Source organism: Cannabis sativa, chromosome 4 (genome assembly GCF_029168945.1).
Source record: "Cannabis sativa cultivar Pink pepper isolate KNU-18-1 chromosome 4, ASM2916894v1, whole genome shotgun sequence".
Taxonomy (NCBI): Eukaryota; Viridiplantae; Streptophyta; class Magnoliopsida; order Rosales; family Cannabaceae; genus Cannabis; species Cannabis sativa.
This window is the reverse complement of record NC_083604.1, coordinates 5,389,669-5,407,136: the sequence shown is the minus strand read 5'-3', so window position 1 is coordinate 5,407,136 and position 17,468 is coordinate 5,389,669. Positions and strand designations below refer to the sequence as shown.

The window sequence follows — 17,468 nt, the reverse complement described above, 5'->3', positions numbered from 1 at the left end:
CATCCCACTTGACCTTCCCCAGGCGGTGTGGGATTGCACAACTTACCCGGTATTTCTCCTTACGGATCACGGGATTACTGACTGTCACAGTGTTAACCTAAGGAGATGGGCGGTCTTGAGTTTCAAGATTTTTACTTTTTTTAATCAAGCTCTTTTGGCCAAAAAAGTGTGGAGATTACTTCTATACCCAGAGTCGTTACATGCCAGAATTTTGAAATATAAATACTTTCTAAATTGTTCTATCCTAGAAGCCACTGAAAATGATGGTTACTTTTACATGTCAATCAACATCCAATCCGTACAAATGCGGCTTTTGAATTTTCCAATCCAATCCGATCCACACAAGTGCGGATATCTACACTTTGCGAATTGGATTGGATTGGATCGTGCGGATTGGATTGGATTGGATCGATTATTTTATGAACACCCCTAGTCTCTAGGGCTTTAACCCACAAAACTCAAGTTAGCTCCAAGCAATGCTCAAATTTGCTGCTAGAAACTACCTTGGCAATCATGTCAGTTGGGTTATGTTCAGTAGGGATTTTCTTTATCATCACAACTCCCTTTTCAGCAACTTCTCTGATGAAGTGGAGTCTGATATCATATGCTTGGTCCTCTCATGGTTCACTAGGTTCTTAGACAGTTGAATTACACTTTGATTATCACAGTGCATAGATATTCCTTTCAACTTTAGCTTCAATTCTTCAACTAAAGGAGCAAGCCATAGAGCTTCTTTAACAACCTTGTTTGTGCCATGTACTCCAATTCAGTGGTTGACAGGGCCACACCTTTTGTAAGTTGGCTTTTAAATTTATGGTTGTTCCATACATGGTGAGCACATATCCTGTTAAGGATTTTCTGGTATCCAAACACCCTGCATAGTCTGAATCCACATAGCCATTGACTGTTGTTGTCATTTGCAACTTTGTTTATTCCAAACACCAATCTTTTATCAATGGTATCCGTCAAATATATGAGAATCCATTTCAAAACTTGCCAATGCTCTTTGCCTGAATTCACTAAGAATTTGCTAAATATGCTAAGTGCATATGCAATGTCCGGTCTTATACAAACCATTTGCATGCATTGTTTGAGCATCCTGCACTAGCATAAGGAACTGTGTTCAATTCTTTTAGGTAGCGTTTGGTTGGAGGTAATGAAATTGAATGAAATGAAAAGGAAACAATTTTCATTTCGTTTCTTTGTTTGGTTGCATTTTAAAGTATTGGAATATCATTCCCATAGAATGCTCTTTTTACCATTTTGGTGGAATGACTATTTCATTTTAAAATAGAAGAAAGTCCATTCCAGTTTAACATGAGCAAAAATTTGATAATTTTTTTATCAATATTTTTTATACATTTAAAATTTTATTTCATTCTATTCATATTTCTATTCCCATTGTTATTCTTATAATTCCATTCCTTTCAATCACACCACACCTTAATTCTTTCTCTTTCTTAGAAGTACTCAATTTGAAGTCTTCTGGTGTAAGAACAGAACACCTTTCTTCCTGTCCCTTTCAATTTCCACTCCAATGATGCATTCCCACTAAGACACATTTGGGTTCCATGTGTTAACTTTAACGACGATTACAATTTTTTAAGAGTAACTTTGTAACGTCAGACTAAATGGGAAAATTATAACCTTCATTTTGTTTACAAGTAATTGTTATATTTTCAAATTCTTACCAATCACTTCAAAATTTAAAAACAGTTCCCATATACCAAACCAATCATATTTATTTACCTACATCCTATTTATCCTTTTGATAATGATAGGCTAGCTTAGTCGTTCTTATAGGTGAGGACTCTGTAAATAAAACAAGAAATTTAGAACCATAAAATTAAAAAATTATCTCTCTCACCATAGAACTTTTTTTCAGTTAAAATCAAGGAAATTATGTAATGCTTAAGAGGTACTAATATTTAGTTACTTGTTAGTGGAATTTAGTATACGGTTAAAATATGTGGAATCTATACTTGATTTCATAATTAATATCAAAATAGTTTTAGGACAAGCTGTAATAGCAAATTGGAATATGAAATCAAACAGAGTCATGAACATTTATTCAAACACAAAGAAATTAGGAAATTGATACATAAATATACACACATACACAAACAGATTAAAGCTCTCCATCCCAGAGTTCTTCAATTGATTTGTACGGACCATGTTCAGGTGAAACAAAGCCCTCACAACGATTGAATCTGTTCTGTTGAATCAAATTAATCTTGTTGAGATCATCCTCTGTTAGTTCCCAATCAAATATGTCAAGATTCTCCTTCAATCTCTCCTTGTTGTAACTCTTCACTACAACACTTGCCCCTTGCTCATATATCCACCTAAGACTAACCTACATAGCATAACCATATATATCATTACCAATTTCATGGTCATTTTATTAGCTATAATTTCATTATAATATATAGATATAGATATACCTGAGCAACAGTCTTTCCTCTAGCTCTGGCTATATCTATAAGCACTTGATTATCCCAAACCTGATTGGTACCCCAACTAGCTCCTTTAGCTCCTAATGGTGAGTAGGCAGTCACAACAATATTATTATCACCACAAAATTCTCTTAGCTTTTTTTGTTGCCAAGTTGGGTTCATTTCCACCTACAAAATAAGATTGTTTACTACTTAGCTATTAATACTTATATATATGTTATACATAGGTGTAATAATACGAACTTGGTTGACAGAGGGAGGGATAGTAGCAAAAGAGAGAATGTTTTGAAGCTTCTTGCAAGTGAAATTGCTAACACCAATGGACTTAGTGAGACCAAGTTTCTGACATTCTTCCATGGCTGTCCACACAGACTTGAAGTCCATTGGCATAAGATCCTTTTCATTAATGGGAAATACAGGCCCCCCTGGCTTTGCACTTACGGGCCAGTGAATCAGATACAAATCAAGGTACTCTAGCTGAAGTTTCCTAATAACAATTATCAACAACAACAAGAAAATAAATTAAAAGAAACAACAATAGGTGATATATATAATAGTTTTAAAGTGAAAACTGAGTTACCCAAGTGATGTTTTAAGAGAAGGAAGAACGAGATGAGGGTGGCTATCAGTAATCCAAAGCTTGGAAGTGATGAAGAGTTCATCTCGAGAAGCAACAAGGCCAAGTTTTAGAGCTTCTGCTATGGCTTCCCCGAGACCCTGTTCTGATCCATATGCAGAGGCGGTGTCGAAGTGTGTGTAGCCAAGCTTAATAGCTTCCAAGACTGCATTTTTAAGGGGAATTGGGTCTTTGTCGTTTGAAGCTGTTCCAAGACCAAGTACAGGGATGGTCTTGAGGCCGGCGGAAGAACCCAGAAGCAGCTTTGGAATAGTGGTCGATGCCATTATTTTTTGCTTTCTTTACTTTTCTGTGGGTTCCCTCAAATTTCTTTAGCTGAGCCAATTGAGTTGGTCTTTATAAAGTTCTCTCTCTCTCTTTTTTTTTTAAAGATTATTATTTTTTTTAAGGGAAGTGGTCTTACCAAGTCAAATAAAAATTGAGAAATGCTAAAGGTACCAGACGTGTTATTATTGTAACGAGGAGGACTAATGACACTCTCTATCACATCCTCTTTTGCACTCTCTAGTTAATTTAATGACAAATGTCATCTTTTCAACAAGACTTAATTTTACTTAATAACTAGTCATGATATTATACTTTTATTTCAACTATGTCATTCCCATTAATTTACTCAAATAATCTTTAATTTATTGAAAATTAAATATTTTAAAGAAAGTAATGATAAAAATAAATAAATAGATAAGCACAATACACATATATAAGTTTTTTATTGTTACATATGATTTATTTTTTTTTTTATTTTATTTTTTTTTGAAAAGCTTCAATCCATTAAACTGCCGAATCGGCAAGAATAAGAGTTTGAAGAGCAGCAGGCGCTGTCCCTTCTACAAAATTACAACCTGACCAAAAACAAGAGTTGCGAGCAATACAATGTGCAACTCTGTTAGCAGATCGCTTAACGAAACAAATTTTAACATTGACAAGAGAAAGTAAAAGAGTTTGACACTCAACAACCATTAAACCAAACACCGAAGGCATTCGAATAGAACTTTCCAACGCTTGGATCGAAAGTAGGCTATCCGATTCAATGACAACATTTTGAATACCTTTCCTCTTGACCCAACTTAGTGCTTCCTTGATTCCCATAATCTCGGCCAATTCCGGTTGAGTACCCCCAATCACGAAGCTAGCAGTAGCCTCAATCAACCGTCCACCATCATCACGAACAACCATCCCTGAACCATAAGCATTTTCAGCAGCAAACACAGCCCCGTCGACGTTAATCTTAGTCATATTTGCATCCGGTTTCGACCAACGCTCGCTTCCTTCAAAAGTACCAGCCGGCACATGAAGGGGATCAAACTTCCTTGATTGAGCGTACTTCCATTGAGCAAGAATTAACTTCGCGGTACATACTACATCAGCTGCAGAACAATTTTTTTGGTTCCAAACGACATCGTTGCGGGACTTCCAAATAGACCAACACATCATTACTCCCTCTTCAATGATTTCTGGTGTTTGCCGACTGATTAGAGCATTAAACCAGTCCACAAAACTGACGTGTTGAGCTGGTGCGCTTCCCCACCCAGACCGAATCCAACAAGAAATGCTGAAATTGCAGAACAAGAGCACATGCTCAATTGTCTCTGCTACATTATTACAAAATGGACACTCCAGCCCCACTAAAACATATGATTTATTAATTTCTCTTAATTAATAAAAAAGAGCTTTTTCAAAAAAAAAATTAAACACCTCATACCACACCACACCTCACATGAGTATACTATCTATATAAACATAATTAGTATTGCACTATAATATGTATGTAAAATTATATTATTGTTGATTATTTTTAGTGAAAGTTGAATATATAATATATATATATATATACAAAATTAATGTGCATATATTTACATCAAATCTATTTTTTATTTTTTTTAAAAAAATATATCTATGTTATTTATCAATAGCAGTAGATAAGAAAAAAAATACTCGTGTCTATAATATTCTCAAATTCGTGACATGTATAGATATTAATTTATAATTTAATATGTATATAAAGAAATGAAAATAAGTAAAATATAAACAATTAAAATTAAAAAAAAAAATAAGAGGAAGGAAAATAAAAATGATACATTATTATGTATGCATTAATTTTTTGTGATTAGTTTTTTAAGACGAATAATTTATTTTCTAATATTTTGTGAAAGACATACATCTAGTAGAGTTATATTCATTAAAGTTTTGATTATAATATTATAACTAAATTTTTAAGTGGAGTTCTATTTACACCCAACAAAATAATAAGTACAAGAAAATGAAGTTTAAAATCGTTTTTAAAAATTATTCTTGATATTTTTTTAATTTTTTTTCTAACATTATTTTATGTTAATTTTAATATTTATTTTCATAGTTTTTCTAAACCATGTATAATTTTTATTATTTTTCTTTTGCTGATAAAATTTTATATAATTTTTTTGGTCGGAATATTTAAAGTACAATTTATTTTTATTTAATAGGTATATTTTTTAAGAATATGAACTAGAAGAAAAAAAATTAAAAAAAACTTTTATTTCATTAAAGATATAAATTTTATATAACATAAAAATTATTAAAATAAGCTTTGTCATTTCTCATTTTCCAAATATATATGTCACATTATAAAGCTTAGCTTATTTTTTTATTATTATGATTTTTTTTAAATATTTTTTTTTTCAATAAATGGAAGTTATTTGAGTAAATTAGTGAGAATGGCATTATTGTAATAAAAGTATAATATTATGACTAGTTATTAAGTAAAATTAAACATTGTTTAAAAGATGACATTTGTCATTAAATTGGAAAGAGAGTGCAAAAGAGAGTGTAATAGAGAGTGTCCTTAGCACTCCTCTTATTGTAATTGGTTAAATTAAATATTGAGTCTATATAGTGTAATATAATAACTTTTAAAGAGTATCGCTAGTCAATAATAAGGCAACATATCTAAAGGTGCTAGATACTATTAGTACTCAATAAGAGCATCTCCAATAATATCATTCTTAAAGGATCTAAAAATTTACACATCATCTAAAAATATAATATTTTATTTTATCTCTCTTCCACATTATTTTTGGCACTCTTACTTCTAAAAACACTCCAATTTATAGTATTTTTTAAAAATGATAATTATAATCTCACACATTAGTATTAAATATATATCCTAACTTTTAGCTACAATAACTTTTTAGTTTCAATTTTTTATTAAAAAATAATGAATAGCATTGATGCTACAACATAACATTCATGCAAATTTCTAGAATAATATTCTCTTCTCTCCAATAATATAACATCTCAATATTTTTCCATATAATATGTCCACCTCATCAAGCATCCTCTAAAGTTTACCATTGGAGATGCTCTAACAATACTCCATATAAAAAACTTAAATAATTACTTTCATAAAATTATTAGTTTTATTATTGACTTATTTTATAGTCACTAAATTTTCTATACTACATTGTTTTTTTACGAGGAAATTATACTTATTATAGGATTTTAAAAGCTATTTACAATATGACACTTTTAAATTTATTTAATTTATATAATATGTTTTTTGTTTTTAGGTATTTTTATGGTATTTAATATGCCATATATATATAAATTAGGTTTTCAAAGCTCACATTTAATGATTTTTTTTGTTTAGGTAGTTTTATTTGTCACTGATGCCGGAAAAGCCGACAAAGTTTGCTGACAGCGCCATAAAAGTCGCCGGAGTAGTTGCTGGTGTCGAAAAAGTCGTCGAAATTTCTGTTGACGCTACAAAAGTCGTTGGAATTGGCATTGTCGCCAGAAATTACACTTATTAATGCGATTTTAAAAGTTGTTTACAATATGACACTTTTAAGTTTGACCAATTTATATGTCATTTTTTTGTTTTAAGTATTTTTATGGTATTTGATATGTCATATATATGTATATTAGGTTTTCAAAGCCCATATTTAATGTTTTTATTTGTTTAGGGAGTTTTATTTGTCACTGATGCCAGAAAAGTCGCCGGAGTTTGCTGTAGGCGCCAGAAAAGTCGTCGGAGTAGCTGCCGGTGCCGGAAAAGTCGCCAGAATTGCTGCTGATGCTGAAAAAGTCGTTGAAAAAATCACTGAAAAAATCACCAAGAAACTGGTTTCTTGATGAAGAAACCAGTTTCTTGATGAAGAAACTATTTTCATGGTGATTTTTTTGGCGACAATGCCAATTCTGACGACTTTTCCAGCGCCGGAAACAACTCCGGCTACTTTTCCGACACTGGCAGCTACTCTGGCGACTTTTCCGGCACCGACAACAAACTTCGAAAAATTCATCAAAAATGGCTAACAACTTATCATTGATCATTTCAATGTCAATTTCTAAAATCTATTTTCAATTCTATCATTGCTTTTAAGCAAAAACATAAAAATTAATTGTTTTATTAAGAGTAATTGAATTATGGAATTTTCTCGCAGAGCAGCGAAACTAACGACTTTATTAGAAAGTCGAATTTCTAACTTTTACACGAATTTTCAAGTGGATGAGATCGGTTCTACCACTGAGCTACTGAGGAACAACGGACTTAAGGAAGCCGACTCTCATTCTTTGGACCAACCTATGCCCGAACAGTTGCTATTTATTATTTTTTTTTCAAACCTTTCATATTTTTTTTTTCAATCATTTTTTGTTGTATTAAATCAATAACAATTTTTATAAATACATTGGAGTTTTTTGGTATTTTGTAAAATATATAACCGTATAATAATATTTAAAAATATTATTTATAAATTGTATTTTTTTTTTTGTAGGGGAGCAATTTTTAAAATTAGAACATGACGTTCAAAATATTTAAGATGACCCTGTTAGTAACTCTCAATCTAATAACTTTAAATATTATTTTGGATCTTGTATTTTCAAAAGTTACCAACTGGACTCTCTGTTTTGTTAAATGACAAAATAGACCTTGTATTTTATAAAATAGTACAAATAGGAACCCGAACTGATTTTTTGTCAAAATAAAACTTAATAATAATCCAATCTAGAGATGTTATGACAAAACTGGTTACATTTTCGTTTGTGTTATAAATTGTCTTTAAGTTAGTTATATTAAAAAATAAAATTTTCAAAAATTGAGTTCATCGGGTTTTTATTTTTACTATTTTAGAAAATATAAGATTCATTTTGTCATTTAATAACATAAAAGGTTTAATTGGTAATTTTTACAAAATACAAAATTCAAAATAGGGTTTACCATAACTTGATCATAATATTAATACTTCAATGTATTTATTTGATTTTGAGATAGAATTTTTACTAATCAATTTACTTAGCCATTTTTTCTTCTTAATACTTTGTAAATCATGCTAGGAATATAGGATCATTGTAGAGTGATTACAAATAATCGATCATAAAACTTATTACTGAGCATCATCATTTAAGGGGTAGAAGAAGAACAAATTCCATGATCATAAGAAATTTGAAAAGCTTCCTTGACCCTCCGCCTTGTTCCTTCTTGTCTAGCAAATTCATCCAAAAACTCAGAGAATTTATATCTTCGATACACAGCAGGGTGTTCTTCATCAACCAACTCTTCAATGGGACCTATCCAAGTGTTTATATTTGGTCCATAAAACATAGCTACTGATATTCGACCTAACATTTTGTTGGTCACAGCCCTATGGTGTACACTTTTGTATCTTCCATTACTTAGTACCTACAAAAGGCTTAGTAATAAAATTCACCAATATATAACATAACATTAACAATAATATTCATTGATATATGTACCTGAAGTTGATCACCTAGATTAATAACAAATGAGTGTGGGACTGGTTTAACATCAATCCATTTCCCATCTTTAATCACTTGTAGACCACTCACTTCATCAGATTGCATCAACACTGTAAGGGCTGGAAGATCAGTATGAACAGACAGTCCTAGTGTGAGTTCAGGGTCTGGACATGGTGGGTAAAAGTTGGCTTGTGCTTTCAATCTTGGCTTCTCACCTAACTTTCTTTGCAAACAATTCTTCTCTAGGCCAAGACTTTGAGATATTAGGCCAAAAAGTGTCCCCATCAACTTATCAATCTCTTTTGCATATTCAACAAAAGTCTCCCTAGAAGTGAAAATTAAATAGGGAATTAAGAAAAATTAATTAGCATTTGAAGAAGAGATACTTTTATAAATATCTAAAAATGAAAATAAATTTGCAAAAATAGGAATTTACAGTTTTTTTTAATATTTTTTTTATGGATTTCAACTTTTTTTTTTAAAACAAAATACGGAAGATTTTGTGAACTAAAAAACTATATATAAAATTAGATAGGTACCGATAATGAGGAGGATTTTCAGGTAACAAAGTGAAAAAATCTCCATTAGGATCCCAAACATGATTAAAGCTTTCGCTCCACATTGTGACCTTTTCTTGGTTTTGACATTTAAGGTAGTAGTTCAAAATTCTAGCTTCTTTGTTATGATCAGAAGAGAAGAGCTTGGACCTTTCTTGATGAGGCAGTTTGAATAAATCAGAAATGGCAGTCAACATTCTTTTGCACAAGTTTTGAGGGACTCCATGGTTTATGATGTGGAAGAAACCATACTCTTCACAAGCTTGTGTTATCTTATCAAGTAGAAACTGAGAAGGAGTACTCAAATCAATGATGGGAATTGAGTCCAGAGTTGATACTTTTGAGAGTTGTGGCCTATTACTCTCTGGGACAATGAAATTTTGTGTTAGTGAAAGTGGAGTGTTGTCTTTGGCCATTTGGAATGACTCCATAATTTTCTTCACACAGAGAGAAAAAAAGACTATGAGAGATTATATATTTTTATATTGATAAGAGTCTCATCACTCAAAGTAATTTCTTAAAAGCAAAGGCAACAAGAAAATATAGATGAAAATATAGCACATGTTCAAGTTCAACAACCACGTGCATTGATTAGTATTACCACGTGTTCAAGGGCTCCCATTAAAATGATTTTTTGGACTAATTGTTGAGCATCTTAATTGATAACCAACTATGAGTCTTATAGTCTCACTTAAATCTATTATCATTCATAAGAAGAAAATAAGTCCATATTAGTGTCATTTAAATAAGAAATATATGTGAATCTTGCTACTAAATAGCAATAGCATGAATATATGGTATAATGTTAGTAATACTTAAGAGCCATGTGCTTGAAGAAATATCATTGGTAAATGGCCTCAATCAAGAGAAAACTACGTACCTGGCTAAAAAATTCTTCATTTTCTTTTATTTTAGTTAATATAAGAATAAGAATAATTTTCTACATAAGAAAATAATTAGTCCAAATTAAAAAATATAATTTTTTTTAAAATGTAAATCAGATGTATATTCATTTTAAGAAGAAAAAGATATCCTTTATAATAATTCCTGCAATAAGTTGTGCGCATGGTTTACAAACAATAAAAGGAATAGAGAATTAATTAAGAAACAAAAAAACGTGTTAATAAGGATTAATGTTGATAATAGATAAAACATTATGAAATCAATCATAGAATTGAATAGCATATCAAATGGTATTAGCTTCTTTAATTCACTCTTCTTGTTTCTTCTTGGCTATTGATTGTTCTATAAATATGAATAGAGGGGAGGGTGTTCTTCATCAACCAACTCTTCAATTGGACCAATCCAAGTGTTCATGTTTGGTCCATAAAACATAGCTATTGATATTCGAGGTAACATTTTGTTGGTCACAGCTCTGTGCTGCAAACTCTTGTACCTTCCATTTCTTAGTACCTACATACAAAGAAAAAAAATCATTTTATGTGATAAAAAATTTCAGATTAATAGGAATGACACTTAATCGGAAGGAATTTCTTTTCGAATCGAATCAGTCTTTCCACCACAAATAAATGTTTTTGAGTCAAAAAAATCATACCTAATAATGTCTTATGAGTAAGTTGTTGAAGAATGTTGACCTTATTGCTAAAAAAATAAATCAAATTGGTAGTGTGCATGAATTATCACATTAGATTTTAAGGTGAGGAGTTATGTCACATGACATTTATTTAAGTCTATATTATGATTAAAAATTCCAAAGGATAAACTAGTGGGGAATTGTTTTTTCTTTTCAATGTTTTGTGTGTATAAATATAATATAAGATTCCAAAAATGGTTGACTAATACATGCAATTGTAATCAAAGAAAATTTTGTACCTGAAGCTGATCACCAAGATTAATAACAAATGAATCTGGGATTGGTTTAACATCAACCCAATTCCCATCTTTAATCACTTGTAGACCACTCACTTCATCAGATTGCCAGGAAGATCAGTATGAACAGACAGTCCTAATGTGAGTTCAGGGTCTGAACATGGTGGGTAAAAGTTGGCTTGTGCTTTCAATCTTGGCTTCTCACCTAACTTTCTTAGCAAACGGTTCTTCTCTAGGTCAAGACTTTGAGATATTAGGCCAAATATTGTCCCCATCAACTTATTAATCTCCTTTGCATATTCAACAAAAACCTCTCTTTAAAAGAAAAAAACAGAGAAAAATTAGCCAAAAAAGAAAGAGTTAATGATAACAGAGTTGGTTGAGGAGTTATATAAGTAGAAAGATACCGATAATGAGGAGGATTTTCTGGTAAGTGAGTGATGAAATCTCCATTAGGATCCCATGAATGGAGAAAGTTTTCACTCCACATTGTGACTTTTTCTTGGTTTTGACATTTGAGGTAGTAGTTCAAAATTCTGGCTTCTTTGTTATGATCGTTAGAGAAGAGCTTTGACCTTTCTTGAGGAGGAAATTTGAATAAATCAGAAATGGCAGTCAACATTCTTTTGCACAAGTTTTGAGGGACTCCATGGTTTATGATGTGGAAGAAACCATACTCTTCACAAGCTTGTGTTATCTTATCAAGTAGAACTGAGAAAGAGTACTCAAATCAATGATGGGAATTGAGTCCAGAGTTGATATTTTTGAGAGTTTTGGGCTTTTACTCTGTTAGGGAAAAAGGAGTGCTGTCTTTGGCCATACAAAGAGACTAAGGGGTTGCATTAAGCAAGTGTAGGCTATTTATTAATACTCAATATTGATCACCTTAATTATGCATTGTTTAAGGTACAATTAAGTAACAAAGACTTAGAATTAGCAAGGAGATCATTTACTAAGAATTATCTACATACAAATGTCTTAGAGAACATGAAAGAAGTTGTGCCTTTTATTTTCCCAAAAAACACAGAATAAAACATAACCAAATACTAATTAAAAAGTTCTCAAATTAACTAAATAACTAGCTTTATTTATGATGATTCAGTATCTAGCAGCTGCAATGCACAATCCACAGATTGTTCACTTGGATTCCTTCTTCATTTTTGTTCACATATTCCTGCAACCAAACACATCAAAAATCAATTTGAAAAGAAAAAGATAAAAGAAGAAACATATATTAGGGAGTAGAAATAGATGATCAATTAACCTCTCAGCTCTTATCTCAAAGAGGTCTTCAAGCATTAAATCCCACTCAAAATCATCACACAAATACTCCATAGAATGCTCTAAGTTATAGTCATTCACTTTCAATATCTCCTCAGTTAAGTTGTTCAAGCTAAACCCCATTTCAACAACTTTATTCAGAATGGCTTCCTCATCTTTTTTTATATTATCATCACTAATTAAAAATTTACCATCATCAATTTCAACACTATTACCAGTATCTGGTTCATCATCTTCAACATGATGATAATGATAATAATTAGCAGTATCTCCTCCATCAATCTTCTTAGCCATAACTTCATGGTACAATAGTTTCCCCATGAGCTGGTGTACTAATGAATTTTCTTCTTCTTCACAAGAGTGATGACCATTCTCAATCTCCATCCAAATCGAGTTCAAATTTTTATTTTGCCATTGTGTAGCATTGTCAACAAATCCTGTCCAATCCGATTGTTGATTATACGAAACACTCTGTGAAATAATAATTTGTTAATTGTTAATAATGTTAATTATTGATAATAATAATAATAATAATAATAAGAAGAGAATACTATATATTGATTACTATATATTATCAATGCAATAATATTTTTAATTAAATTTAACAATACTATAAATTATTTCAGAAATATAAATACAAGACAACTTAAAGACTCTTATATATAAGAAAATTTTCAGGTAGGATCATGACTTTTATTCCTACGCATTTTTTATTTTTCTTATATAAAAATATTATCAACTTCTTCTTTATAAAATTTTGAATAATTTATAATGGTAAAAATAAGACTCAAATAATTAACTATATATTTTGAATTTTATTTTTTGAAAACGTGCAACTTACTGTAACTTTTTTTTTCTTTTGCAATGTAACTTACCATAACTTTAAGGTATAACACAAAACATAAAAGAAAAAAAATCCAAAAAAAAAAAGTGTCGATAGAGGTAAAAGTGTGATACAGTGGTTTTATGAGGTCCCAATTTCGAATTATCTTCCCGTATTAAAAAAAAGTTATATTAGCTAGGGCAAAAGTATATATATTTATCTATATATATAAACTAAAATAAAATTGTATGTAATGTACTTACATCCACTTTCTCTTCCACAATGAGATCTTTAGCTTTTTCTCTGAGAATTTTGTCCATTTCTTCGGACGTCCTACAAAGAGGAAAAAAAAAACTCAAATCATAAATATAGAACTCAAATGGTCATATATAACAATCATCAATATTGGAGAAGATCAATGAAGACTTCACTTACATTGATGAAGAAGGATTTTCTTCACTGGAAAATACTTTGTGACATGACTCAACACATTGATCAACATCTTCATCAATCTTATCACAAGAAGAAACATTATTCATGAAATGTAATATTTGATCACGATCATGAATTTGGAGTGGTGGTAGTACTTCCTCATCATCATGATTATTATTATTATTATCAATAATAACACTTTTATTATTAGTAGTAGGGCAAAGATTGTCTTTGGTTATAATTTCCCTATTATTAGGTTTGATGGCCGTTACAAAGATTCTCAAAGGTTTAAGATTTAACCTAAAAGCCTCATAAAGATCTTCATCTTCAATAAGAGAGATTTCATCATAATCTTCATCAATGTACTTTAAGGAAAAGTCTTGTTCTTCCCAAGAAAATAAGTTGAAGAGATGAAGAATTTTGTCTTTCAGTCCACGCAAGTTGGTTATTCCATTATTTGGAACAATTGTAAAACGTCGAACACTATTCCCATATTTAACCTGAAACATTAAATTGATAAAGCAAATCACAGATTGAAATTATAACCAAAAAAAAAAAAAAAGAAAACAAAACAAAACAAAAAGCTCACCTTGACTACTACGCTAGATTCCATGAGTTGAAGGGTGATCCTATGAATGCACAGAAAATAAGTGATGATGATATATAATAATATATAGTACAGATAACCTTTGTTATAATTTTGAATATGTTGTAACAATAATATCCTTCATTTGTGCTTTTTTGAATTTAAAATAATATGTAATGTTATTTTTAATAGCAAATTATCTTTTTTTTTTTTTTTTGATAATATAGCAAATTATATTTTTCTTTAATAAATAACAAACTAATTTTTTTATATATATTTTGCTAGCAACTTTTTTTAATATGAATTAACAAATTAATCTTTATTATTTGAAAATCAACGAGAGTTTGTAATCCTCAACTGCTCGTACATTTTTTTCTTCTTCATTTGATCGACAAGTGGAGGTAGAGTTTTTTCATTTGGAAAAAATTAATGTAGTTTAAACAATAATTAAAATATGGGAAACTAAATATAAAAGATCAAAAGTAAAGTGATAAAATTTAACGGGTGAATAAAAAATTCAATCAACACAAATAGGAGTTAATGTATAGTCAATATTTAGGTTGATCTACTAATGATTATCATTGTGATATAATAATCTATTGGAAAATTCTACAATGCACCCTCTTAAAATGAATACATTGATGCACTCTTATCTGTTTTAGCACCCGAAATAATTTTTTAGTCAAATTTTTTCTCATGGACATATACGTTATAGTTATTTAAGACAACCTGCAAAATTTTAAAAAATTTGAAAAAGTTTAACACGCCGAAAACTACGTTCAAACAGTGTATTGCACGCGTGACTATTTTATTTTATACGCGTGTAAAATAGACTGTTTGAACATTGTTTTCTATATTGTAAATTATTCGGAATTTCTCAAAATTTTATAGGTTATCTTAAATAGTTATAACGTACATGAATATGAAAAAAAAATTAGACTAAAAAAATTTTCTGGAGGCCGAAACAAGTTAAGAGTGTATCAGTACATCCCTTTTAAGGGAGTGCATTGTAGAATCACCCTAAACTATTTTTCATTATAAAAGACAAATTGATGAAAGATGTTTATCTTATATATCGTTTACATATCAATCCAATCACGCATAATCTAATTATACTCAGTACATTAGTTTAGGGCCAATTTGGCATATAATCTAATTATACTTAGTACATTAGTTTAGCGCCAATTTGGCATAGTTGTGCTGTGAGAAGTTGTTGTAGCTATGCTGTAAGAAAAAACAATTGTAGCAAAATTGTGGAAAAAAAATTGAGCTGAGTGTTTGGTAAATTACAAATTTTAAAGTAATGTAAGTAATGTACCTTAGGACATCCTCACGATCTTTAGCATTAGTTTCCTTGTTTGGTGGATATTTTGGTAGGGTTGATGGATATATGAAGCACTGGGAATAAGAAAGATGAAGCACATTAGTTGAGAGAACAGAAGAAGATGACACAATAAATGGATAAAGTTTCAGTTATTGTTTTTTATTTAATATAAAAAAAAGTAATACAACAGGGATATAGATAAAGTATAAGTACTGGAGATTCTGTTAGGGTTCTAGAGGATCCCTAGCTACCATGACATGTGACTTTCAAGATCTATGACATGCCACCACTCTGGAGTAGTTGTATGTCATTGATTTAAAGCAAGGTAATGGGGAGTGGGATGAGGATTTTATTCGAGCTGTCTTCAATCCAAATGATGCTGAGTTATAAATCCCTAGATACTTTTGATTGGGATATCGAGAACAAGAGTTTGTGGTATTACAGCAAAATTCTCTATTTGCAATGGTTACAGAATGGTATCAACCTTACAAATTAAGGAGATGCAATCTAATCCTGAGTTGGAGGAGACGTGGTGGAAAAAGATGTGGAAGTTGAAGATACCGACGAAAGTCAAACATTTTGTGTGGAGAATAGCTTATTCTTGGATTCCTATCAACTCATCCCTTACATATAGAGAAGTGCAGATAGATCCTTACTATAGTCGATGTTCATCAGGTCTGTATGAGAATGTGTTTCACTCTTATGGGGCTGTAGAGCTAATAATGATGTGTGGAATATGAGTAGTTTTCATGGGAAGTTACAAAGACAGGAAATTCCTTATGAGAGTGTCCCATTTATGGTGCCAGGAAGAGTACGAATTACTTCTGGTAATATCTTAGACTTTGTGGTATATCCGAAATGATGTTACACATGCTGGCCATAAACCACAAGCAGGAGAAATCCTTGACTGGTGTTGTAAATTCTTTGCAAAATGTAAAGGAGTTCATACCAGTAAAGCAATGGAGAATCTTAGGATAATATTGCATGGTCTCCTCCGAATGAATAATGGTCTGTTGAAGATGCATGTTGATTCTGGTATAAAGGCTGGCAAAAGTGAGGGTAGTGTGAGTTTTATTCTACGTGATCACGAGGGCCAAAGGAAATGACTCCTCTATGGGGGGAATTACAAGCTATTGCGGCAAGGATCCAAACTAGAGTTCAGAAGAATTCCTCACGATTTTGGGTTGAAAATAATGATTCTCTCCAAGTTGTCAATTTGGTTAGGGAAAAAGAAAGTTAATGTCGAGATGTGGATTGGCTTCTCCTACACATTAGGAACTTAATGCAAAATTAAAGGGTAGATGGAGTATCTTGAGAAGCTTTGCGCATGTGTTAGCCAATCAAATTTTGGTTAATAAAGTTAGTACCGTATTGATTGGGGTTAATCTCTCTTGTGGGAGTCTTGCTATATAACATGATTCGTGTTATATCCTGTGTAATGTGTTTTTTTTTTAATTAAGGAATTCCGTTTAAAGAAAAACTTTTAAAGAAGTCACTACAAAAAGTTGTTATTTTTAGTGACAACTTTTTAGTTACAACATAATTTTTTTTGTGACTAAATGTGACTTTTAGTCACAACAAAACGTTACTTGTGACTAAAACATAGTATTTAGTTACCAGTTGTCACTAATTTAGTTTTAGTCACATGTATTGTGATTAAAATACATTTAGTCACAATAAATTATAATTTTTGTGACTAATACTTTTAATAACGAACATTTTAGTCACAACATAAGAATTATAATTTATAATTAATCACAATTTTTTTTATTTTTAGTCACAAATTTTATTGAGACTAAAAATAAA

At 30.8% G+C, this 17,468-nt stretch overlaps 3 protein-coding genes and 1 pseudogene across 4 annotated transcripts; all 4 read right to left on the bottom strand.

Moving 5' to 3' along the window:
• Nucleotides 1-1,958: 1,958 nt before the first annotated feature.
• LOC115712786 (non-functional NADPH-dependent codeinone reductase 2) lies at nucleotides 1,959-3,489 on the bottom strand. The gene is made up of 4 exons (XM_030641144.2): nucleotides 3,037-3,489; nucleotides 2,700-2,943; nucleotides 2,445-2,624; nucleotides 1,959-2,356 (listed from the first exon to the last, which is right to left on the bottom strand). The coding sequence occupies exons 1-4, from the start codon at nucleotides 3,357-3,359 to the stop codon at nucleotides 2,129-2,131; spliced, it is 975 nt and encodes a 324-aa protein (XP_030497004.2). The 5' UTR covers nucleotides 3,360-3,489; the 3' UTR covers nucleotides 1,959-2,128.
• A 4,807-nt stretch (nucleotides 3,490-8,296) lies between these two features.
• Nucleotides 8,297-9,906, bottom strand: LOC115714075 (protein DMR6-LIKE OXYGENASE 2). The gene is made up of 3 exons (XM_030642610.2): nucleotides 9,369-9,906; nucleotides 8,827-9,154; nucleotides 8,297-8,752 (listed from the first exon to the last, which is right to left on the bottom strand). Exons 1-3 carry the CDS (start codon nucleotides 9,815-9,817, stop codon nucleotides 8,474-8,476), a joined length of 1,056 nt encoding a protein of 351 aa, XP_030498470.2. The 5' UTR covers nucleotides 9,818-9,906; the 3' UTR covers nucleotides 8,297-8,473.
• A 580-nt stretch (nucleotides 9,907-10,486) lies between these two features.
• On the bottom strand, nucleotides 10,487-12,205 carry LOC115714077 (protein DMR6-LIKE OXYGENASE 2-like; annotated as a pseudogene).
• Nucleotides 12,150-14,427, bottom strand: LOC115714074 (uncharacterized). Of its 2 annotated transcripts, none has more exons than XM_030642609.2 (5): nucleotides 14,342-14,427; nucleotides 13,756-14,252; nucleotides 13,584-13,653; nucleotides 12,481-12,968; nucleotides 12,150-12,390 (listed from the first exon to the last, which is right to left on the bottom strand). In XM_030642609.2, exons 1-5 carry the CDS (start codon nucleotides 14,363-14,365, stop codon nucleotides 12,381-12,383), a joined length of 1,089 nt encoding a protein of 362 aa, XP_030498469.2. In that variant the 5' UTR covers nucleotides 14,366-14,427; the 3' UTR covers nucleotides 12,150-12,380. The 2 variants fall into 2 exon arrangements, with proteins under 2 accessions (XP_030498469.2, XP_060969179.1); XM_061113196.1 differs by having other exon boundaries at nucleotides 12,713-12,968.
• Between the last annotated feature and the right edge of the window lie 3,041 nt (nucleotides 14,428-17,468).